This window comes from Cynocephalus volans, chromosome 5 (assembly GCF_027409185.1).
Source record: "Cynocephalus volans isolate mCynVol1 chromosome 5, mCynVol1.pri, whole genome shotgun sequence".
Taxonomy (NCBI): Eukaryota; Metazoa; Chordata; class Mammalia; order Dermoptera; family Cynocephalidae; genus Cynocephalus; species Cynocephalus volans.
In genome coordinates, this window is record NC_084464.1 from 60,132,179 (window position 1) to 60,150,091 (window position 17,913).

At 36.8% G+C, this 17,913-nt stretch overlaps 1 protein-coding gene across 1 annotated transcript; it reads left to right on the forward strand.

The window, feature by feature from the left end:
* The first annotated feature begins 16,936 nt into the window (after nucleotides 1–16,936).
* C5H6orf141 (chromosome 5 C6orf141 homolog) lies at nucleotides 16,937–17,552 on the forward strand. The gene is given in 2 exon segments (XM_063096136.1): nucleotides 16,937–17,197; nucleotides 17,199–17,552. Coding segments are annotated over 2 exon segments (615 nt in total).
* Nucleotides 17,553–17,913: the final 361 nt, after the last annotated feature.

The following is a 17,913-nucleotide window of genomic DNA, read 5'->3' on the forward strand; positions in this document are numbered from 1 at the left end:
CACATGACTGGGCCCGTCTCTCCCCCATAGTTCTTGATTCAGGAAGTATGAGGTAAGGCCTGAGAATTTGCATTTCTAATAGGTTCCCACCACCGACTTACTTTGGATGGATAAAGATATGAGCACTTTAATGTTATAAACTGATGATGTCAGCATAGGACAAGATCTTCTATAACCTATTTCGGCCCCCTTGTTTATAATCTCTCTCAAAAAAAACTAAGATTCATATATAGTTGTGTATACAACATATAAACACATATACATACACATTTACATAGAGATTCCATTTGTATTTTCTATATGCATATACATATACTCATAGAACTTCGATAAGATAATAAACTTTAATTTCTCGTTACATATGAAGAATTTGGGGACCAGGGAAAATAAATGAGTTCTTCAAGATTATATTATATATAATTAATGCTGGAGGCCAAGCCAGAATGCTGTTGTTTTGATTTCAATCTGTTCTTTTCACTAAATCATGTACCCTTTTTATAAGGAAAATTTAAATGCTTAAATAATTAAATTAATACTTTTATTTTATCCTTGTCATTATTTGTTTTTAATTTGAGCTCCAATTGCTTGTGTATATATATCTTTCAAGGACAGCAAAGGAGGAGATATACATCACAAGCTGTATTCTCCATTTGCAATAAAAGCAGGCGTAAACACAATGTTTGGATTTGTCTAGTCTGTATAAAGTTGACTTAGCCATATAGAAAATGCTGGATTCTTATCCCCTTCGATAAGAAAAAAAGTCGCAAAATCATTACTACATAAATAAAGGAAAATTCAAATTTTAGGTGTTTTTTTCTGAGAAAAGGAAACAAACTGTCTGAAGTAGAGCACATTCTAATAAAAAATAAGACTCCTTGAGAGTGAATATATGCTTAGATCATCCTGATCCAGTGGTTACCTGGAAACATCTTTGGTGCCAGAGGGAAGAGTAGAGAGTAATAGGAGTCCATAAACCCCTTGGGAGAACATGGTCTAGTTTCCACCCCAGAGGTGCTCATTGTCTTTTACATTAATTAAGTATGGATTACTCCGGACTGATATATGGCAATATTATTATAGCTTTATTTTCTTCCTAATGATAATTTGCCTACCATTTATTTAGCATTTATCTATGTACTGATAATTTTTATATGCATCTATTGCCAAACACTAGATGTGTCTAACCTAATTCTTGTGAAGGATGAGGTATTATCTTATTGTGGGAATTCTGGTTTAGAGGTGTTATGGCTCACCAAAAGTTATGCAGGCTTCAAGTGTCCAAGTAAAGATCAGATCCTGTGTTTGTCAGATTTCAAAGCCTGTACTGTTAGTCGTCATGCTAATTGTCCTCGTAAGCAGCTTAGAACACTTTGAAGGCAATTATTCCTTTATCTCATTGCTTTCCGAATTTTCCACCTCCACCTCTGTTCCATCAATAAATCCCATATTTCAAAAGACAGTTTTTACTACCACATTGTACTTATCATCTTATTTCCTTACTTTTATCTTACACATAACTATCTTGGATATAATTATTCAACTCTCAACCCTGTTTCTGACCCTATTAAGGAATGTGCAGAGAAATATCTAAATTAAGGAGAGGAAGACAAGGAAAAGAGAAAAAGAGACAAGAAGTAGGAAGGGGCTAGAACTACATAGGGCCTTATTTGCTGATTGAAGGAAATTCTTTACTATAATATAAAAAACAAGAGTTTTAAGCAGAGTATTAATCTGTTTGGAAATTAATTGGGAGGCTATAGTCTAAGCAAGAGGTGATGGTAGCTTGGATTTAAGTGCTGGTAGTGATGACAGTGAGAAGAGCACAGTTACCTGAGCTATTTAGAAGGAAAAGTTGTCAGGACTTAGTAATTTAGTGGCTGTAGGGTATGATGACAGAGAAATGCCAAGGATGATTCCTAGGTTTTTATGTTGTGGAACTGGTAGCTAGTGGTTTTTTTCCCACTGAGATCAGAAACACTGGAACAGTACCAGGTCTGAGGCAATTGGTAGCAGGAAGAATTGTTTAGTTTCCAAATGTTTAGAAACATGCAAGTTATGGGATCTAGTTGGATATTTGAGTTTCAAGCCCAGTGAAGTTGTTTGGGATAGAAATAAATTTAGGAGTCATCATCATGTAAATTACAACAGAAGCCATGGGTTTGGCTGAGATTGTCTAGGGCTGAACCTTGAATACATCAAATATTTTAGGTGAGTGAAGGGGAAGGGTCTGGAATAAGAGAAGGAGCAGTTGGAAGATAGGAGGAAAGCCAAGAGATTGTCATGGAAAAGAGAAAAATTTCATAATGGAGGGATGGCAGTTGTCTTAGTCCATTTTCTGTCACTTATAATAGAATACCTAAAACTGAAGTTTATAACAAGAAGGCATTTATTTATTTTGGTTCTGGAGGCTGGGAAGTCCAAGACCCAGGTGGTGCATCTGGTGAGGGCCTTCTTCTCGGTTGAGACTCTCTGTATAGTTCCAAGGTGGTGCAGAGCATCACATGATGAGGGAGCAAGAGCATCTTAACATGCTGTCTTCTCCTTATGAAGCCACCAGTCTGCTCCTATGACAGCCCATCAATGAATTAACCCATTAATCCACGAATGGGTTAATCCATTCATGAGGGCATAGCCCTCATGGTTCAATCACCTCTTAAAGCCCCCACCTTTCAAATACCATATTAGGGATTAAGCTTCAATATGAGCTTTAGAGGGGACAAATATTCAAATCATATCAGCAATGGTGCCAAGTTATGCCAAAATGTCTAGAATACATAAGAAATAAAAAATCTCCATTGCACTATAAAATGTTTTAAACACATGTACCAAAAAAAAGAAAAAGAGAAAAGAAACAAGATTACATATTGTATGATTCTGTTTATATAAAGTTCAAAACCAGCCAAAATTAATCTATAGCATTAGATGTGAAAGTAGCTATAGTTACTCTCTATGATAGTAACTAGAAAAGGAAATGAAAATGGCTTCTGGATTTATAGTAATATTCTCATTCTTAACCTGGGTGGGTTACACAGGTGTGTTTACTTTATGGGAAGTTTATCAAGCTTTACAATTATATGTATTTTTCTGTATGCATGTTATACTGCAATAAGAAATATTAATTAATAGAAAACAAGCCCGGAATCTGAAAAATAGGTGCCTTGGATTGAGTGTCCTCCCAAAACTTGACCCCCACTGTGGCAGCGTTAAGAGGGTGGTAAAATCCTTTTATGGTAATTGAAAGGTGGGGCCTTGAAGAGATGATTGGATTGTAGGGCCATGCTGTAGTGAATGGATTAATAATGATGGTCAGGGGTGTGGTTCTGAGAGCTTTAAAAGGGGAGCACAAAGAGTCTGTCCCACTCTCTGCTCTTCCATTTTCTACTAACAGACCCCTGCATTGCTGTAAAGACACCACCAAAGAAGGCCCTCACCGTTATGTGTTCCCTGGACTTTGGACTTCCCAGCCTCTGAAACTATAAGCAATAAATTTCTTTTTCTTTGCAAATCACCCAGTTCCAGGTACTTTGTTATAAGCAACAGAAATGGACTACTACAAAGGGCATATTACTTTGATCTAACAATTCTATTTCTTAGCTAAGAAGTACAATTAGCAAGTATGCGAAGATTTATATAAAACAATGTTTATTATAGCATTGTTCTATAAAGGCAAAAAACAAATATTTTAAATGACTCAGTGATTAATATAGTACAACTAACAATCCATTCAGTGGAATTCTGTGGAACATTAGAAAACTATGATTTTGTTCATATGGAAAAGAGGTACATGATAATACTAAATGCAAAACGATTATAATAAAGTATGTATAATCTATTTGAAATTCAGCTGTGATAGTAAAGAGGGAGTAAATAGATAGGTAGACAGTTCTAAAAGTAGCTTAATGGCTTTTGTTGGGGACAGAGGAGACTAAGTGGCAAAAAGTATTTCAATGGTGTCATGGCTACATAGCATGGCTAGATAAAATGATAAAAGTCAATACAGGTAACATGCTCAGTTCTGAGATGTGTGCTTGTTCTGAATGGATGTTGACCAAGCTTTGTAAGCATCTGTGTATTTTAGCAAGAATGAGTATTCACTCTGCCAACAATTCACTGAGAACTATAGGGGAACAATTGAAAATTCATTGTGCTTAAACTTTGGGAGCAAGATAAGACTGCAGTTTGGGGGGATATTTATATGTCCTGTAGAATAGAATCTCAATAATATAAGGTTTGTTTCTATTCATTCTGCATTTCATAATCACTAATTTTTGTTTGGCAATTTGAATTTTCAGAAAGAAATACAAAATAATTATATATTAAATTTCCTTCAGTTGTCTATGATACACCTAAAGTTTTGTATCTGTTGTCCCTAACTTCAGTAAACACTAGGGCCAAGGAAAAAATAACACTGAAAGTAACAGGTGGGCAGATGGAATAGCATACCACCAAGTATAAAAATGATTTCTTTCTTCTTTCCTGCAATGGTTGCTTTAAGACTTCAATGGGGTGGGCAGGTGGGGGGGTGCTGGCCGGTACCTCAGTTGGTTAGAGAGCAGACATTTAACACCAAGGTCATGGGTTTAGATCCCCATACCAGCCAGCCACCAAAAAAAAAAAAAAAAAAAATCAATCAATAAAATTATTTCAGCGGGGAAAATGGGAATATTAGAAGTATAAAATACAATTTGTTTTTATACCAGTGCAGCTATAATTAACAACATAGTTCACTTTTCCCAAGTTTCTTGTAGTCTAAGTTTCTTAGCTTCAACTGTAAAACTCAATTACTGATAGCCCTTTGCCTTTCCCTTGATCTTGGCCCTGTACTCTACCTGAAAAATGGGATAAAAACGATAAAGCAGCCACTGCCAGCCTCTCTTCTTTTTCTTACCCTCTCTCACTTCAGCAGTGCTGGTGTCATATATAGTCCTAGCCTTGTCCCAATTTCATTCATTTCTTGAATAAGCTTTTCTTTTTCCTTGACAGGACTTGTGTTACTTTCCATTGACTCTGCACTTTTGATTTAAAAAATGATGGAAAGAATAGCTAATGTCTGAGTATTTATTTTACTATTTTGTGTGTAAATTTCTCTTCTATCATTAGATGCACATGTTTCCAAGACTAAATAAGCTCTAGGTTTTAAACATTGTTAAAAGGCATTGCTTATACATAATGAGACTATCAGTTTAGCTAATACCATGCAGTTATGTCGGTGAACACTAGGTGTCAGACTTTAGATCTATTTTATTTCCCAACAGCGGGAGCACTTGAATTGTTTCTAGTTTTATTAGAATTTTTGCTGCATTTTGGACTATACATTTTCAGAAGATTCCTATGAGCTTAATTACCACATCAAACAATGTGAACATCTTAAAATATTGGTACATAACAAGGAACATTTGTCTCAAATAATTGTGCCAAATTATTCCATTTGACCTCACTGTAGCTGAGTAGTTTTGTTTACATTGTAAGGAATAAATAAAAACACTTTATTAATTTGATTAAGAAGGGACACTTATATTTATTAAAGTTTATGTACCTTTCTGATAAATGGTGCTGGGAAAATTGGACATACATATGTAGAAGAATGAAACTGGACCAGTTCCTCTTGCTGTATAACAAAATCAACTCACAATGAATTAAAGAATTAAAATACATCTGAAACTATAAAACCGATAAAAGATAACATATGGGAAACACTTCAGGAATTAGGACTAGGCAAAGACTTTATGATATGACCCAGGAGCACAGGCAACAAAAGGAAAAATAAACAAATGGGATTATATAAAACTAAAAGTTTCTGCACAGGAAAAAAAAAAAACAATTAACAGAGCAAAAAGACAACCAAAGAGTGGGAGAAAATATTTGCAAAATGTGCATACAACAAAGGAATTAATATCCAGAATATACAAGGAACTCAAACAACTTAACATAAAAAAGCAAGTAACCCCCAAAATGGGCAAAGGAGCTGAATAGGCATTTCTCAAAGAAAGATATAAGAATGGCCAACAGACACATGAAAAAATGCTCAACATCACACAGCATCTGGCAAATGCAAATCAAAATCACATTGAGATATTGTCTCATTCTAGTTAGGTTGGCTATTATCAAAAAGACTGTGAATAACAAATGCTTGTGAAGGTGTGGAGAAAGGGAACCCTCTTACACTGATGGTGGGACTTTAAAATGGCTCAACACCTATGGGAAATGGCAAGGAGGTTCCTCAAACAATTACGGATAGAACTGGCACATGACCCAGCTATCCCACTGTTGGGTGTATACCCAAAGAAATGGAAATCATGTTGAAGGGACACATGTACTCCCATGTTTATTGCAACTCTATTCACAGTAGCCAAGAGTTGGAACCAAATGTCCATTGTCAGATGAGTGAATAAGGAAATGTGATATATTTGCAGAGGAATACTGCTCTGGTAAAAAAAAAGAATGAAATACTGACATTCACCACAACATGGATGAACTTAGAGAAAAATATCTTAAGTGAAATAAGTCAGGCAGAGAAAGAGAAATACGCATGTTCTCACTTATATGTGGGAGGTAATAAAAATGAATAAATAAATAAGCAACAGAAAAGGATACCAAAAAAGCAAGTTTCAAACCAATGTGTATAGCATAGTCCCATTCACAAATAAAGTATATTTGTGTTTTGCTTATTAAATAATATGTGCATATACATATATACATATGTATATATACAACATATGTGTGAATATATATTTAGAGAGAGAAAAAGAATTATAGATGGATACACAAACTAATAACAGTTATTCTTGGTAAGTAGCAGGCACAAGAAATGAGAGATCAGAGACTCACTGTTTGCTATGTATGTATATAGTTATATACTGTTAAATATCTATTTTTATAATAAGAATGGATTTCATAATACTTTCAAATAATTTTTAAGACTTAAAAATAAAATCAATGTAAAAATAAAAGTAAAAGATCGATAAGAGTAGAAACTTTGAATATTTAAAATATTCGAATGTTTTAAGAGCATATCTAATATTCCATTTGTTATTGATTTCTAGTTTTAATCCATTGTGATCTGAAAAACTACATGAAATAATTTCAATTATTTTAACTTTGTTGAGTCTTAACTTATAACTTAGCATGTGGTCTATCCTGGAGAATGTTCCATGTGCTGATGAGAAGAATGTATATTCTGTGGTTGTTGAATGAAACATTCTGTAGATGTCCTAGATGTCTGTCAAGTCCAATTGGTCTAAAGTGTTGTTTAGGTCTTGTGTTTCTCTGCTGATTTTTTGCCTAGATGATCTGTCCAACGTTGAGAGAGGGGTGTTCAGGTCCCCTACTCCTATTTCTTCAGGTCTAATAGTGTTTGCTTTATATATCTGGCCGCTTCAATGTTTGGTGCATATATATTTATGATTGTTATGTCTCTTTGCTGGATAGATCCCTTTATCGTTATATAGTGGCCTTCTTTGTCTCTTTTTATGGTTTTTGGTTTAAAGTGCATTTTATCTGATACAAGAATAACTACGCCTGCTCGTTTTTGGTTTCTATTTTCATGGTATATCTTTTTCCATCCTTTCACTCTTAGTCTATGTATGTCTTTAGAGTTGAGGTGAGTGTCTTGAACACAGCATATTTTGGGATCTATCTTTTTAATGCAGTCAGTCAGTCTGTGTCTTTTGAGTGGGGAATTTAGTCCTTTTACATTGAGTTATTATTGAAAGGTGTTGATTTACTCCTGGCATTTTACTGATTTTTGTTTGGATGTTTTAAAATCTTTTGTTCCTTTTGTTCTATTTTATTGTAGACTTCTGTGTTTGTTGGTTTCTTTGTTGTTGATGTGGTGATACACCGCATGATACATACTTATTGACTTTCATATGTTGAACCATCCTTGCATCCTTGGGGTGAATCCCACTTGATTATGATGAATAATCTTTTTGAATGTGTGCTGTATTCTGTTTGCTAGTATTTTATTGAGGGTTTTTATGTTTATGTTCACCAAAGATACTTGACTGTAGTTTTCTTTATTTGTTTTGTCTTTGACTGATTTTGGTATCAGGGTGATACGGCCTCATTGAATGAGTCTGGGAGAATAGGCTCTGTTTCAATTTTTTGGAATAGTTTGGAAAGAATTGGTTTGATTTCTATCAATTATTATTCCTATAATAATTGGTATTTCCTTTTAAATAATTTGGTAGTAGAAAAAAATAAATGAATAAATAAAGGTTTGGCAGAATTCTGCATTGAAGCCATCCAGTCCTGGGTTTTTCTTTGTTCGGAGACTGCTGATTACTGCTCCAGTCTCATTGTTTGTTATTGGTCTGTTCAGGTTTTCTACTTCTTCTTGGTTCAGTCTTAGTCTGAATGTGTCCAGAAATTTATCTATTTCCTCCAGGTTTTCAAACTTTTAAGCATATTGTTGTTCATAAGTCTCAAATGATTCTTTATATTTCTGTGATACTGGTTGCAATGTCTCCTTTTTCATTTCTGATTTTTGTTGTTTGGGTCTTCTCTCTTCTTGTTTTAGTTAGTCTGGCCAGTGGCTTGTCTATTTTATTTATCTTCTCATGAAAACAACTTTTTGTTTAATTGATCTTGTGTGTGTGTGTGTGTACACATATACATATGTGTGTATATATATAAAGACCTCTCTCTCTCTATTTTATTTAGTTATGCTCTGATCTTAATTATTTCCTTCTGTATTACTAATTTTGGATTGGATTGTTCTTGTTCTTCTAGTTCTCTGAGGTGTAACGTTAGGTTGTTTATTTGAAGTATTTCTGTTCTTTTGATGTAAGCATTTATTGCAATGAATTTCCCTGTTAGTTCCACTTTTGCAGTATACCATAGGTTTTGGTATGATGTGTCTATATTTTCATTAGTTTCAATAAATTTTTATCTTCTTTAATTTCTTCTTTGATCAATAGGTCATTCAGGGGTATGTTGTTTAATTTCTTCGTATTTGTATAGTTTCCAAAGTTTTACTTGTTGTTGATTTCTAGTTTTAATCTGTCAGGGTCTGAAAAGATACTTGAAATGATTTCAATTTTTTTAAGTTTGTTGAGACTGGATTTCTGACCTAACATGTGGTCTATCCTGGAGAGTGTTCCATGTGCTGATGAGAAAAATTTTTATTCTGTTGTTATTGGATGAGATACTCTGTAGATGTCTGCCAAATCCAATTGGCCTAAAGTATAGTTTAAGTCCATTGTTTCTCTATTGATTTGTTGCCTAGATGATCTGCTCAATGTTGAGAGGGGGGTGTTGTGGTCCCCAACTATTATTGTATTGGGGTCTATCTCTTTTTCTAGATCTAATTATGTGTATGTTCTATATCTGGGTGCTCCAATATTGGGTGTGTATATATTTATGATTGTTATGTCTTATTGCTGGATAAATCCCTTTATCATTACATAATGACCCTCTTTTTCTCTTTTTATGATGTTTGGTTTAAAATCTATTTTATCAGACACAAGAATAGCTAGCTACTCCTGCTCATTTTTGGTTTCCTTTTACATGGTATATCTTTTTCCATCACTTCACTATTAGTCTGTGTGAGTCTTTACCATTGAGGTGAGTTTCTTGTAAGCAGCCTATAGTTGGATCTAGTTTTTTAACCCAATCAGGCAGTGTTTGTCTTTTTAGTGGAGAATTCAAATCCATTTATATTCATGGTTATTTTTGAAAGGTATTGTCTTACTCCTGGTATTTTATTGACTTTCATGTGTTTGTTTTAAATTTCTATAGTTCCTTTCTTTCTCTTCATTGTTTTCTTCAGTATTCACTGTTTTTTTGAGGTGGTAAGATGTAGTTTATTTCTTTTTCTCATTTGCATATCTGCTTTATCAATGGGTTTTGTTCTTTCTTGAATACTCATGGTGGTGGTTATCACTTTTTTAGATTCCAGATTCAAGACTCCCTTGAGGATGTCTTACAGAGCTGGTCATGTGGTGGTGAACTCCTGCAGTTTTTGCTTGTCTTGGAAATACACTATTTCTCCTTTATTTCTGAACTATAGCCTTGCTAGGATAGTATTCTTGGCTGGCAGTTTTTTTGATAAAATAAAATAGTTTAAGGGTTTGGATCCCCATACTGGCCAGTAGCCAAAAAATGAAAGAAAGAAAATATTTGTAAAAATTTAAGTTCAAAAACTTAAATATGTGTGCATGTGTGTGATTTTCAGTGGCAAAATAGCAGAACTACAGCCAAAATGCAAATAACAAATTAGATGAAACTATCTACAACTTATATCACAGTTGAAAAAAACTATTGTCTATAAAATTTAAGAAGCCATTAAAATTGAGAGGTGAAAAAACACTCAAAACCCAAAAGAAAAATGGGGAAGAGACAGGGTTAGTTCACAAAAAAACATAAACAATATGACCTTTAAAAATATGAAAATATGCTTAACTTTACTCAAAAGAAAAATGGTATTTAAACTAGGAGACACCATTTCTCACCTATCAGTTTGGAAAAAACCAAAATCTTTACAACAAACAAAATCTTGAAAGCTATAAACAGACACTGTCATACACTGACAAATTAGCATGTGAAATATTACAATTCCAGTGAGGAGAATTTAGTAATATCTAATATAATACATATGCATTTACCCAAGCAATTCAACTTCTAGAAGTTTATCCTGAAGATTCCTCCATAAATATAAAACAAATATTTGCACAGGGCAGTTCATGCTGATATTATTTGTAATATAATATCTTTTGGAAACAACCTAAATTCCCATTCTTAAGAGTCTAATTGAATAGATTGTGATATATCCACACAATAGAGCACTATATAGTTTTTAGGAAGTTCTCTATGATATAAAATGGAGTAACTTCCATGATATATTTTTAAATTTAAAAAAAAATTTACATGCACAAGAGTATGTAAGAAAGAATAAGAAAAGTGTATGTCAACATAGGATCTCTGCTTATTTTTGCAAATAAAAACTCAGGAAAATTAAATGATTTGATATTAAATCAAAAGTATTGATTAAAAATGGCAGATTAACAGTCAACTCAAACTGTGTACAAATGACTGAAACAGGTCACCAAAAATTTAGTGTAAAATATATTAAAATGTTATTTTATTTTAAATTTTCCTTGACAAATGATTTTTCTTAAAAATTTTCCTTACAAATGATTTCTTTTTATTGGTAAACCCATGACTAATAATTATTAATAAATATTAAAATTGCAATGTTTATACTACTCAAAAACCTTAAACCCAGACATCAGAAACAAGCACATCAGCAATAGATGATGGAAACCTTAGAGGGAAAGAATGTAGAAGTAGAAACAAGGACATCTCACAGAGGAAAGAAAGAGAAAGCAGTGCTGGCAGATGGGGCGTGGGGCTTGGGGAGCACATTAGTGAGATGAATATGATAAATAAGATAGAAATAGAGAGGAAAGAGCCAAACTAATTAACTCGACAATGATGTCAGGTGCTGTTCTTGGTATGGGGGATCCAGCAGTGATGGTTGCACTGCAGTGAACAAAAGAAACAAAAATCCCTGCCTTTGTTCTGGAGAAAATGGCTTTTACTAAGTGCCAGGCACTATTCTAGGCACTTAACCTATATTAACTCATCCTGGGAGAATGGTACTCTTTTTACCCAGCTTTTCACATGATGGAACTAGAACAAAGGGAAGGTAAGTATCCTGCCCTAGGTCACACAGCTGGTGTATAGTAGAGATAAGAATTAAATCTAGGGACTTTGGCTCCACCACCCACACTCTTCACTTCTGCACTATACCACATTAGAAAGTAAGGAAGGGATTGCATAAAAGACAAAGAATAGGAGAAAGTGCAGAGGAAGAATAAAAGAGATGTAAAGCATGTTAAGAGGAAAAGAGCTGTCAGAAGTATTAAACTGACAGTTAAGTTCTGTGACTTTCTTAATGAAATTATGGTATTGAAAATAAGAAAATAATATGAGATTGTCCTTAACATAGGGGTTGAGAAAGAAGGTGTAGTAGAGATAGGAAGCAGGGTTGGCTAATGACAAACACATCCTACTGTATCATTTTGTCCAAGCCTTGCCTTTTAGGGGTAAATTATGAAGAATGTACAAGGAATAAAAAGAGATTATTACTAACAGTTTCTTTGAGTTCATGGACTTTCCATATCAACTTGTTCCCAAACTTGCTGAATGACAAGCAGTATCTTCTACGCACTCTTTGCTTTGTTGATATAATGTAGCACAGTCTTAAATCTTCATATGGAGCTAAATATTTGGGAAATGAAGTCTCTGCAGATCTAAAATATTTTTGAGGATTCCCACAGTTGTCAAAATCCTAACCTGATCTCATGTACATTGATTATATAATAACATAATAGGATGAAAAATTTCCTTGCCCCCTTAAAATTTTTTACTGTAACCTAATCAGGATTGGTTGCTAAAATCATGACCTTTATTTTACTAATCTAAGTGATTCTTTTATTTGAATATTTAATAAATATTAACTTAGATAAAAGTATTGATCTTTAGTCAAAGATTAAATTTTCTGTGAAATAACACTATGTGCTGCTATTGAACAGATAAACTCCTGTTTATGCTCAAGATGGATATGGGCTAAAAAACATTGGTTCTTTATTATTACCATTAAATGTTGACTCTGTTACTGGTGATGCAATTTCCTGTTTAGTAAGTTGCTTATTCATACTCAGAGTCTAGTCTTAAATCTCATCTCTGACAGAAGAGGATAATGATGAATATACTTTAAAACCTTGAATAATTCAGGCAGCTGACACTGAATTACAATTTTAAAATCACATTTAAGCTGCTATTAATTACTCAGAGTGCTACATGAGTCATCCCTTGCAGTTACTCTGAAAACCTAGTATTCTTTGCCTTTTAACCCCAAATTTCAAAGTGACTTGCCAACATCATTCAGGAGTCACAACCTCTCTATGGAGTGAAAGTGCTTAAATGTTTTATTCAAAATATATATAGCAAGTTAGTCTCAGAGTCACGTATTATGTAAACTTAGACATATTTTATTTTCTCCCAGTAACACACATATGAGTCACTAAAACTTTAAACCAAAGATCTCTTTTTTAAAACATTACCTCAGTTTCCACTTTATCTCAGGCCACTGGCTAAAGCTGGGCTAAGCTGCTTTATATTTACAGAATTGCTACTCTCCCTCTCTTCTTTTTTCCCCCTGAATTTATAACTACCAACATTTGCTCTTCTATCCCAAGATTACAAGTCTGGTTCTCGTTTCCTAGCTTAAGCCCTTGACTTCGGCATTTTTCCCTGAGGACCTCATCAGAAACTATTCTTTGGGTTCCCCGTTCTAAAGAACAATATACTTTAAAAAATTTTAAATGTTTTGCAGGATTTATAGTTTACAAAGGCTTACCAGAAGAATTGTTTCAATCGAACTGCCTGATAACCTTGGGAAGCAAGCAGGGCAGGTATTTTTTATACCTCGCAGAGGAGAACATAGGTTTGAAGACATTGCAAAGACATTGTAAATGCAGAAATGTCTACCATCACAGCCATTTTTCTAAACCAGACTGGAAAACAGTGGGCATTTTCTAATAAAACAAGCACCTGTTACCAAGGATGGACTGGAAATCACAAATTAAGCTTCTCTTTTTCTATTAGCTAGCTTTTCCTATTAACCTTAGGCAAAGGGTCAGAGGGCCCAGCAATGGGTAGATTTTGAAAGGGTAGCCAGAGATATATATTTTTTTAACCTCAGGGGTTAAAGAGGAAGGATGGATGAAGAGGGGATTTAAAAAACAACACGAACATAGAATTTTAAATTCTGAAGAAGTTCATTTAGTGGTTTGTTTTGTTTCTGTTTTATAGCTTGTTTTAAATCAAAGACACTAAGCCCCTTCCTGAGATAACGATATTATCAACAGGTTTGGCTCCCTCTCGCACTTAACAAACAACCTTGAGGTCCAAACATTGGTGCAAGGATTGGAAGCTTTACTCCGATAACTGCCATCTGGGAGATGACCAGGCTGAAATCCTCCTGCCTTCTGATGTCTGATCTGGGGTTTATAAAGGAGAAGAGGTGGGAAGGTGAGGTAAAGGTTTGAAGCCTTGCAGACGAGGGGGTTTGGTCACAGGGTTAGCAGGTGGTATGAGTCTGATGTTAGAGTCCCATGATGGACTGAATATTTGGTGTCATGGAGTCTGCGGTCTGCAGACTGGTAAGTTTCAAACCCTTGATGTTATCTTGAGGCTGGAATCCTTATCTCCTACGGAGAACTCAAAGACAATAATTTCAGCCTGGCATTACTGGAACATAAAACTGCCTGACTTGGGCCCTTGACTAATGTGAACGCAATCTAACTCTAGCAAGTGAGTAAATTAATATTCAGCTAGGGTGCCTTGGAATTCCTTTGTTCACAAATTGATTAGAAAAGCAAGGCGAAATAGAAGGAACTTAGTTTTGATCCTCAGTTTTACGTATATAAAATCTAAGTAAGTAAGCAGAAGAGCATAAGGTGGGAAACAAAGAGAAATAAACTTCTAAGGAGGATTCTTCTGGGGCACAGTTTCATATCTGGGCAGTTTCTGCCCTATGGTCAGTTTTGCAGTTCCTCTGGTGACTTAAGGCACTGATGATTATCAGCTTCTTGGAAAGTCTCAGGAATGTCTTTAGCTTTAAGAATTGTGCAAGCAATTAGCAAGTCATGGATCTGTAATAGCATTGTTCCTAAGTTAATGGCTAGCTGGAATTTTCCACCCGGTATTAGTTGCTGTCGGAAGCCATGCGTCAGTGGACTCCGGTGTGGGAATGTAAAGAGAACCGTTCTCCGATTAGCAGAGCTGCGGAGAATCTCCGTATGTGTGGCAAGGGGTCCCGCGGAAGTTTTCCCAAAAATCCCCATTCCGGTATTCTTTGGATTGCATGTAGTCATCAACCCCCCTGGATATAATTGGATGTTTTATGGGAATGTTTTTGCTCTTGTGCGTTTGGCGTGAGGTGGCAGTTGTACCTTTTAATAACGATACAAATGAGATTACATTTTTTCTGGTTATTGAAACTGGTTTTCTGGGAAACTTTTAGTTAAGAAAAATAGGTTTGATTTGATTAATTAAACCCAGGCAAGAATGTTAAAAAGTACACCTGGGTCTATGATTTGTTCTAACCATTGTTCCAGAAAACAGGTACAGAGAAACCAAGAGGCCTTTCTGTACAGATGAATGGATGGGGCGGTGAGATAAAGTAAAATAACAATAAGTTTCCTGTAAATTTACCCGAGGTACAAGTTGCCCGGGACATTATTTTACCACGCATGGGTTTGGTTTTTACTGTCAGAGACGACAATTGTGTTGGTTAAATTTTAAAAGTCTGGTGAGCTCCTGGAGGAAGAAATGGCATGTTACATGTAGGAGTTGATAGACCTCCTCTTTCTTATACAGGGCCATATATAGAGGACAAATATACGATATGATAAGATTAAATATGAGCAAAAAATTTAAAGTTTTGCTTATGAAAAAATCAGTTAGGTCTGGGCTTTTAAGTTCCTCAAAAAATTTTTAAACAAAGAATCGTTTTACACAAATAGTTAAATCATATTTGAAAAGAATATGCCTTTTTAAATAATTCTTGCTTTTAGTTGATTAAGATAAAAAATTAAAATCAAAATGTGATGGGTATATAAAAATCATATGTTGTAAGGGTTAAATGTTTTATTCAAAACCCGCATGTGCTGCCAACCGTGAGGTCTCTGGACACTGGCCACAGACCTCGGTTTGAAACTCCTGCTTGCTGGTTAAGTTTGTGTCACTTTAAGGAATGATATGTACTTTTCTAGGAGATTGTGATTTGTGACTGATTGGGAACAATCAGTTGAGATGATTCATTACCTTTTTTAATTTGAAAAATAACATGTACTTTCCTAAAGATTATGATTTATAAATAATGATATGTAGTTCTTTAAAAACTTATGATTCAGTATGATCAAAAGAAAATGATTTAAGTATTGTATTGATCAATTTTATGTTCATAGTGTAATATTAACCTGATGAAAAATGCTTGCTTTGTGTAATAACTGGAGGATAGACATGATATAAATAAAGGAAAACGGCTTTTGTCCGTTGTCCACTGACGCACTAGACATCATTGGTCCGCCTTTTTCTTCTTTTTTTTTTTCTCGCCGACTCCACACATCCTTCTCGGGCTCCAAGAACCAGCTGGGGCTGGACTCCGGCAAGTTACCCCAAAGATGGCTACACTTTGCCTAATGTCCCTTTCAATAAGAGTTGATTATAACCAACATGAAGACACGTGTGACCCTGTCCTACCTTTTCCAGCATTCCAAAGGAAGAAGGACAAACACATCAAAAGCTATTTTTTCCAAGGCTTCAACTTTTCAACTGACCTTTCGATCTGTATTTGATACTCTTGGCAGCACGGTGGGGGTGGTTTCGGTGTGGTTGGGAAACCATTTTCGGAAGAATTTGTTTAGATCAAATAATTAGAAAAATAAACAAATTTCCTTGTTCCTTCAAGGAAGGAGCCTCCGTTGAAAGAAAACATACTTTCTTTGGGGCACGGGGTGAGGGGTGGGGGGCGGGAACAGGAGGCGCAGTGTGAGGGTGTCCTTTGCATTTCAGCTCTGCAGAAAAACGTAGGGTAAGCGGGACAGAAGTGAGAGGGATAGAATGAGACCGACGACTAAAGGGGCAGGGCTAGGGGCAGGGGTAGGAAGGGGTAGAGGAGCGATTGGGGCTGTCAGGCCTTCTGTTTGGGAATGGCTGCAAAGCCCGGCGGTGGACGAGTCGGAGAGAAGAGCGGAGGGAGAGCAGGCAGAGTTAAGCCCAAACTGGCGTAAGGCTGATCCTGTCTCCAGCTTTGGCGGGCGGGGAGTCCCGGGCCTGCCGTGGAGGCCACACCCAGGGCTTGCCTGTCCCGCGCTTTCTAGAGCTCAGCAAGAGCTTCTGCCTGAACCAGCGAAAGAACAAGCGGATGAATGACCTTCCCGCCGGGATGGGGACCCGGGAAGGAGCTGCGAATCGCACGGACTCCCCCCACAACCTGGGGCGCGCCAGATCCTTTCCGAGCGAGATGGGGCGCGGGGCTCCCCTGGATCCCGGCGCCCCGAACCCCACGGTGGCGGAGGCCAGCGGAAGCCGGGTCAGCGCCCACCAAGACCGGTCGGCAGGTCGGACCCTCGGACCACCGGCCAGAGAGAATTTGGACTGTGAGCCCTGGGTCAGAGAGAAAGTTGCTCTTTCTTCTGCATCCAGAGAGGTGGTTGGGGACTCAAGGGAACCCTGCAAGGGAAGAGGTGGCCAGTGAGGAGGACCTCCCCCAGGCGCGCGGAGATGACCACAACCAGAAACCCCACTGCGCTTCTCATCTCTTCCATCGGGAAAAGCTTATCTCTGGCAGGCGTGTAGCCGCTCGCTCCGGAGCCCCGCCGCGGGACCCCGCAGCCCCCCCCAAATCCGTGCTCGTGCGGGTCGTGGATTATGAGGTGACACAAGAGGTGCTGCGGACCGCGTGGACGAAGGGTCGCATGACCACGAGGACCGAGGAGCACTGCATGACCGCGGTCACTTTTCGCACCAATAGGGAGTGAGACAGCCCGTGGGGCGCCGGGACCCCCGCTGAAGCCCTGGCTGTCCTGGCACGGAGGCACCCGGGGACGGCGCCGCGGAGAGGATCGCTCCACCGTCCCCAAGGACCTGATTCCCCAAGGAAATTAAACAGGAAAGAGGAGACCGAGGAGTGTTACGGTCTGGTGTGTGAACAATAATCCTGAACAGCAAATGCTGTTCTGGGGACACAAAACTACAATGAACCGACCCGAAGAACTTTTTAAGAGGCTGGCGCTACGCTTCAGGGAGGCAGAAGACACCCAGTACAGCTGGGTTTAAATACTGTGAGTCTGGGGACCCAAGTCATTTTAGAAGAGGGGGAAACAAGGTATTTTCAAATTG